Raw genomic sequence first — 7,862 nt, forward strand, 5'->3', positions numbered from 1 at the left:
TATATATATATATATATATATATATATATATATATATATATATATATATATATATATATATATATATATATATATATATATATATATATATATATATATATATATATATATATATATATATATATATATATATATATATATATATCTATATATATTATATCAGGACTAGGCTATTGGCGACATAACCCAGGTGGTGGCTGAACAGATAGCAAGACGGCCCCGCGTTCAGGAGGACGCGAGTTCAATCCCCGCCCGGTGCCACCAAGCTGGGATTTTTCTGCCGCCGCCGAGTGGCTTAAAACTACCCACATGCTGTTCAGAAGACCACCTATCAACCCGGACTCTATCTAGATTCTAGGATTAAAGATGAGCTCCGGGAGGGCAGCATGAGCCAATGCAAGATGGCGCCATTATAAACACTCGCCTGTGCCAGAACGGGCTGGCCTGACCATCAGGACCCACCGGGAAGAAGCCTACCGGTGCAATAGGCCGAGACGTTAAAAAAAAAAAAAAAAAAAACAGCCGACTGGAGCTTTGATATTTGTCCACATGCCAATCCTTAATGCCAATTGTCAGTGTGTGTGGGGTTTCGTCTATGATGCCAAGCCTTAAGGCTTGTCCACAAATGATTGTCCTCACAGAATCGTGACGCCAGTCCTCTGCGTGTGTGGGCAGTTTAACCCTTGTAGAATTACATAATTTCATTACACCAACTATTGAATTGCATCCCCTTGGGTCTTTCCATTTCCTTTCTAATCAATCACTTTTTGCCCATCTATTGTCTCTTTCCCTACACAAGTGTCCTGACAGTTGCCCCTTCATGATTTCAGTTGCCTTTATTGTGTCATCTACTTGTCTGTTCTCATATCCATTTTCTTTAATGCTTATCCATCTGGTTGGCTCCTAAGGTGGATTAGGGGGTACCTCAGTAACAGGACCTCCCGTGTGTTCTTCAGTGGTGCATACAGTCATTCGAGAAGTTTTCTCCTTGGTACGCCTCAAGGGGGTGTTCTAAGTCCGTTTTTGTTTAATATTTTGATGCATCGGCTACTCACTTCTCTACCTGACATTCCTGGTATTACGATTACATGTTACGCTGATGATATATGTGTTCATTCCACTTCACCAAGGGATCTTCAGCTGTTTCTTGCCTCCTTCTCCGTGTCCTCCTCTAACTGTGGTATCATTGTCTCTCCTGATAAGAGCAGGATATTCTCCTGCCGCCCTCCTGCCGCTCTGCCAGACTTCACCGTTGGAGGGACTGTCATTCCCTTGTGCACCCAGTACTGTTACCTTGGCACACCTGTCAAGATCTCAACAATTTTCCCCGCCGGGCTGGCGCCAGGCCCATCCTCTCATCCGTGACTTGCTAGATCGCCTCCAGAGACGGCTTCAACCTCTCCAGTGGCTCACTAACAACTCTTCGGGCATCTCCATTCCTGTGGCCAGGACCATATATATTACTTTCATTCGCTCTGTTGTTAATTACCTCTCCCCTGCCTTGGTACAACTTCCCCAAACTACTTTAGAGCCCTTAGAAAAATTTCAGAACAGAGCGATGAGAGTCATTCTTGGGTGTCCCATGTCTACCGGAATTGTAAATATGCAATGCGAGCTACGTCTTCCACCCTTGGTCGAGAGAATTTATTCTAATGTCACTCGCCTCACTGTTAAGTGCCTCCATTTCCCACATCTCTCGCCCCACTACTCGCAGCTGATCAGGATGTCGCTTGGACCCGCTCGACCTGTTCCTCCTATATTGCCCGCTGGTCGCGCTCTTATTCGGTCTGTCTCTTCCTTGATGCGCAGTCTTGATTTGGATATTCCTGCTGCTGACGTGCCCCCAGGCCCGCCCCCGTGGTTGTTGCCAACGCCAAAGGTAAGCCTAACTCCAGCATCCAAGTCTGACCCGCCTCCCTTACAGCTGCAGTTGGCCCTGGAACACATAGCAACAGTGACGTCCTCCATCACAGCTCCACACTGCCTCTACACTGACGGGTCACTGCAACCGGACGGTGTGGCTGGTTGCGCAGTCTTCTCACCTGACTTGGAGCCTCCTCCTGGGGGTTGGGTTGGCCGTCGCCTCCGTGACCACTCCAGATCCACATTGTGTGAGCTATATGCCATATTAGATGCCGTCAGCCTCATTTGTCAAAGGGGAGTAAATGCTGCCATTATTTGTGATTCAAAGCCTGCCCTTCAGTCCCTGTCTGCTGTTCTGCCCACCCACCCTCAAGTCGTTCAACAGATCCTGTCCTTTCTATCTTTAATGAATGATCGTCAGTTGTGTGTCAAATTTTTATGGGTGCCATCTCATGTGGGTCTATATCACAATGCCACAGCTAACCGCCTAGCGAAGGAAGCCTGCCGTCTGCCTCCATGTGGTGATGGACGCCCCCTCTCCCTGCCCTGCCATCTCTCCAGAGTCCGCTCCGCCGCCTTCCTTCCTGCACGGCGTCGTAGGGATGCAGAGAGGCCCCACAGCGTCACCATCAACCACTACGAGTCTGTCTGCCGCCACAAATACTCCTACCGACGCCGGGGCCTCACGGTTCGGAGACATAATGTTGTCTCCGCACGTCTGCAGCTGGGCTACCGTCCACCGTGGCAGGTCGCCGGGGTGGAGGGGGAGCCTGTATTTACGAAATGTCGCCTGTGCTGCTCACCGATGTCGAACACCATCGAACATTACTGCCTGGCCTGCCCCACTGTTCGTGGTTTGCTACCACAGGGACAGCCGTTGGATGCTGTCTGCCGCCACCTCCTGAACCACGACTTCCTCGACACAATCCTGGTGCGCCACCCTCGTTTTGGTGGATTCTCCTAATGTTATGTGCCCTACGTGGCACTAGTCCCTCTAAATTTTTGACTTATCTGTATATTACATCAACTTGCTTCCTGTTTTAGTGTGTGTGTGTGTGTGTCCATTGTCTATAGTTAAACCTGATGCATTTGCTAAAAATTGTTTTGTCTGACGCTAATGTGCAATAAATTTATCAAACAAACAACAACAACCCTTCTTTCCAACTCCAAGGTAACACTGACTGCACGCCAACTTCCTCATTCAACAAGTCAAGGTCCGTAATGACTCCGTATTCTCAGACGCTTTCGGCTCCCGCAACAAATATTTCTCAAGGCCCCAAAGGAGATTAATCGGGTTCTTAAGTGTGTTCTCTAACATTCCTGGTATAGAAGCCTTGTCAAACTATAACTAGGCTCGTGAAACTACCCATGGAAATACTACCACAAACTCTACCACAGCCTTAACAAATTAGGTGTGTGAGCCTCGAAATGTTTGAGAATATGTTCCACGTGTATTAGGTACCCATCCAGGGTTAAATTAAAACTATCACTTGGCTCATAAAACTGCCCATAAAAATACTAACCCAGCCTCTACCAAAGCCTTATCACATGTGGGTGTGTGAGCCTCGAAATGTTTGAGAATATGGGCCACGTGTATTAGATAATGTTATGCCGGACGTGTACTTGGGTTCCGTGTCGCCGTCAGGAGACTCCGTGGGAGGGAGATATGTAAACACTTTACACAGCTTCTGTAGTTTAATATTCTTCCTTAGTAGTACACTTCACTCGGACTCTTCACTTACCACTAGCTTACTATGACTGGGACTGGGACTCTCTCGCCCTCTTCTCCTATATATATCCAGAACAGTACAGTCTAGAATGTTACAGTATATTTTAGATCATACAAGAACATGTAGCAAAAATATATGCGAGCTGGCAACACTTCCCGCCTGGCGTCTGGCCGCGCCCCACGGGGCGCGGACGAGGCTTTGCTCCCCGCCCCCCTGCTCGTTCTTCCCGGAGCCTTCTAGAGGCCCATAGACGCCGGGGGAAGCTTCCAGCACAACACTATCCCCCCCTCTTAATTGTGATCGTCCCGATCACACACTTAACTATATACAAACATAAGAGAATTAATCAAAAACATAATAATCGTCGTATCGCTGTGGACGCCTGCGTTGTCTCTGTCTTCTGCTCGGTGCCTCCTGCGCGTCTGTCTCCTGGTGCGCCTCGTCGTCGTCCGCTTCTTGGGGTGTCCCTGGAACATCTGCCAAAGCCGGGAGGTTCTCTCCCTCGGCTGAAAGGTCCAGAAGGCCTATGTCGTCGTCGACCTCCTCTCGGTCCTGGACGTCCCTTGCGTTTCCGTCGGCTGCTGGGTGTCTGTAGTTGTTCCAGGTGTAGTTTCCCGGACCGTGGTACCTCCATAGGCGGTTGACGTGGACAACTTTCGGCTTGGTCCTTTCCGTTCTCCGGATTCGGTAAGTCACGTCGGAGAGGCGTTCTAGCACAATGTAAGGGCCTTCCCAGGGGCTCTGTAACTTCGGAGACTGTCTTTTCTTCCTCTGCGGGTTGTAAAGCCAGACTTGGTCTCCTTCCTTGAAGTCAACGTGGCTTGCCCTCATATTGTAACCGCGCTTCATGGCCTCCCCGGAGAACTTCAAGGCACCACGGACTTGATGGTGCACCTCTTCCAGCCGTTCCTCTAGTTGACGGGCAAAACTGGAGGCGTCCCTTGGAAGGCTTTCCCCAGGAGGCCTTCCTGTCAGTAGGTCCACCGGCAATCGCAGCTCACGTCCAAACATCAGCTTTGCCGGTGAATACCCCGTAGTCTCGTGGGCGGCAGACCTGTAGGCCATGAGAAGCGCAGGCAGCTTCTGATCCCATGAAGACTGATGATTGTTGCACTGCTTGGCCAACTCCTGGCCCAACGTCCAATTAAACCTCTCCACCATTCCATCTGACTGTGGGTGCAGAGGGGTGGTCCGGGTCTTCTTGATACCCAGAAGCTTGCAGCACTCAGCAAGGACTGTTGACTCAAAATTCCTTCCCTGGTCGGAATGGAGCTCGTTAGGCACACCGAAGCGACAGAAGAACTCCTCCACCAAAACCTTGGCGATGGTAGTGGCTTCTTGGTCAGGGATGGCGTAGGCTTCCGGCCACTTGGTGAAGTAATCCATTGTGACGCAGATGTACCTATTTCCGTTCGTCGTCAGAGGCAAGGGTCCTGCTATATCCACTGCCACCCGTTCCATGGGGGCTCCAACCTGGTATAGTTGCAATGGGGCACGGTGACGCTTCTTGGGGCCCTTCTTTGCACAGCACACCTCACACGCGTGACACCATTCTTCCACGTCCTTCCTCATGCCAACCCAGTAGAACCTTTGGCGCAGGCGACTCAGTGTCTTCTTTACCCCAAGGTGTCCGCTGGTGATGCTGTCGTGCATTTCTTTCAAGATGCCTTCCCGGGACTTCACAGGTAGCACCGTGGACCAGTAGTGGTCAAGACCATCATGAGAGACCCAGCGTCGCTGCAACACCCCGTCGTCTATCCGAAGAGTGTCCTACTGAGTCCAGTAATTCTTGGTGGTAGGGCTTTCTCTCGAGATTACTTCCCACCCAGGTCGCGTTGACGATTGACTCAGCCACTCCATAATTGGTCTCAGATCTCGGTCCTCCCGCTGCAGTTTTCCCAAGTCTTCCCATGGCACCTCCGCTGTCTGTTCCACTGTAGTGCGGCGGCACATATTCTGGACGCTTTCCCTCTGGAGGCAATGTTGACACTCAGGTAGGCAGGGGCGCCGGCTCAAGCTGTCCGCGTTACCGTGTGTTAGCCCAGATCGGTGCACAATAGTGTAGTGATGCTGCTCTAGTTTACCTATCCAGCGAGCAAGCTGGCCCTCAGGGTATTTCAGTGACTTCAACCACCGCAATGCAGCGTGATCCGTGCGGATGGTGAAAGTTGCACCGTACAGGTAAGCATGGAAAAAGTCAAGGCTCTTGACTACTGCCAGGAGTTCTTTCCGGGTCACGCAATAGTTTTTCTCGGCTGGGGTGAGCTTCTCGCTGAAGTAGGCCACAACCCGTTCCATGTCGGCACATGCCTGGGACAGCACTCCACCAATCCCCTCATCACTGGCATCACAATCCAGTATAAAAGGCTTAGAGGGGTCTGGGTAGGTGAGTACGGGCGAGCTGATGAGGGCCTCCTTGAGCTTCTCAAAGGCAACCTGAGTTTCCGCTGTCCACTCAAACTTGCGCCCCTTCTTCGTCAGGAGGTGCAGTGGTGCAGCAATCGTAGCGAAGCCTTTCACAAACCTGCGGTAGTATGAGCACAACCCGAGGAAGCTCCGCAGCTCCTTCACGTTGGTGGGTGTCGGCCAGTCCCTTACCGCAGCCACCTTCTCAGGATCAGTGCGTACTCCAGCCTCGCTCACGATGTGTCCCAAGTATTGGACCTCCCTTTGGAATAGGCAGCATTTCTTCGGGCTGAGCTTAAGGTGTGCAGCTCTAAACCGGGCGAAAACCTCTGATAGCCTTTCCATCTCCTGCTCGAAGGTCTGGGCAAAGACAATCACGTCGTCGAAGTAGATGAGTGCCGTCTTCCAGTGAAGTCCTTCCAGCACCCTCTCCATCAGCCGCTCGAACGTAGCCGGCGCGTTGCACAGGCCAAAGGGCATGACCTTAAACTGCCACAGGCCTTGACCGTAGGAGAAGGCTGTTTTCTCTTTGTCCTGCTCCGCCATTTTGACTTGGTGATACCCAAACTTCATATCCAATGTTGAAAACCACTTGAGCCCACCAAAGCATCGAGCGTGCGATCCGTGGGGTGGGGTATGAATCTGATGGAGTCGTTGAGGGCTCGGTAGTCCACGCAGCACCTGAGGGAACTGTCCTTTTTTCTGACGAGCACTACAGCAGACGCCCACGGGCTGCTGGACCGCTCGATTAACCCCTGTTGCCGGAGATCATCCATTACCTCATCCATCTCCTTGCGACGGGCTGGTGCCATCCTTCGAGGAGCTTGCTTCACTGGGCGGTGGCTACCTGTGTCGATGTGGTGCTCTACCAGGTCCGTACACCCCAAGTCCAGGTCTCCTGTGGAAAATACATCTGCATTCCTCACGAGAAGCTCCCTGAGCTGTTCCACTTGGGGCTCCTCTAGACACTTGGAGCTCCTGTTAAACAGGTCGTGCAGGTAGTCGGGCAGCTCCTCCTGGGGCTTCGTCAGGGTTCTCCTGCAGACACAGGTTCTTGGTTCCTGGTCGATCTCTTGGCACAACCCCACCATGGTCCCTTGTTCTATTTTCTTTGGACTGAAGGAGACATTGGCCACGACGACAGGCACTTCCGCTGCAGCAGGGTCTACCAAAGTACTGCCTACAATCACCCCGTTTTCTACCGGGCATCGACTTCCACTCTCTACCACACACAGGCTAGCCGGGGGGGCACCCGTAATTTGACAGGGTAACAGCATCTCCGACTTCGGAGGAATAATGGTGGTGCGCTTGACCGTCACTGGCAGGTCTTCCTTGTTCACAGTCGTCAGTGGCACCCTCCTTCCTCCTACAGTCAGCTGCTTAGCGCGGAAGTCCAGCTCGCACCTGTGGGAGACAAGATAATCCATACCTAGGATGCAGGGGTCGTCCATGTCAGCCACGTAGAGAGAGAGGAACTCTTCCTTTCCTCCGAGCTCAAACTTCACGTCCACTGGGCCTCTGAGCTCTGCGTAGTGTCCTGTGACTCCGCACAGTCGATGCGGCGTCTTAGGAAGCCGACGATGACTCACCACGTCAGGTCGCACCAATGTGCGTTTCGAGCCTGTGTCGACGACCACAGGCCACATCACTCCGTCAACCTTGCCCTCCACTTGGCAGCTCGTCATGGTGGTTCTCCTGCACGTTGATATCTTCGGGGCATGTACAGGACAGACTGGTCGTTGCCCCCATGAACCAGTCCTTCTTAGTTTCCCGAGTGGTGGTCCCTCGTTGGGGGCACATTTTTCCGACACTCATTCTTCCAGTGCCCCTTTTCTCCACAGGTCCAGCACTTGGGTCCTTCTC

At 51.7% G+C, this 7,862-nt stretch overlaps 1 protein-coding gene across 1 annotated transcript; it reads left to right on the forward strand.

Moving 5' to 3' along the window:
• The first annotated feature begins 561 nt into the window (after positions 1 to 561).
• LOC126992900 (uncharacterized) lies at positions 562 to 2,985 on the forward strand. Its single transcript, XM_050851730.1, has 2 exons — positions 562 to 2,111; positions 2,343 to 2,985. The coding sequence occupies exons 1-2, from the start codon at positions 1,100 to 1,102 to the stop codon at positions 2,825 to 2,827; spliced, it is 1,497 nt and encodes a 498-aa protein (XP_050707687.1). The 5' UTR covers positions 562 to 1,099; the 3' UTR covers positions 2,828 to 2,985.
• The last annotated feature ends 4,877 nt before the right edge of the window (positions 2,986 to 7,862 follow it).

The sequence above is a fragment of the Eriocheir sinensis genome, unplaced genomic scaffold (genome assembly GCF_024679095.1).
Source record: "Eriocheir sinensis breed Jianghai 21 unplaced genomic scaffold, ASM2467909v1 Scaffold516, whole genome shotgun sequence".
NCBI lineage: Eukaryota > Metazoa > Arthropoda > Malacostraca > Decapoda > Varunidae > Eriocheir > Eriocheir sinensis.

Excerpts from the sequence above, each read along its gene's own strand:
- LOC126992900 (XM_050851730.1), top strand. The coding sequence starts at position 1,100 with ATGATATATGTGTTCATTCCACTTCACCAAGGGATCTTCAGCTGTTTC. Across the intron at positions 2,112-2,342 it reads CCACTCCAGATCCACATTGT|CTAACCGCCTAGCGAAGGAA; the intron begins GTGAGCTATATG and ends ACAATGCCACAG.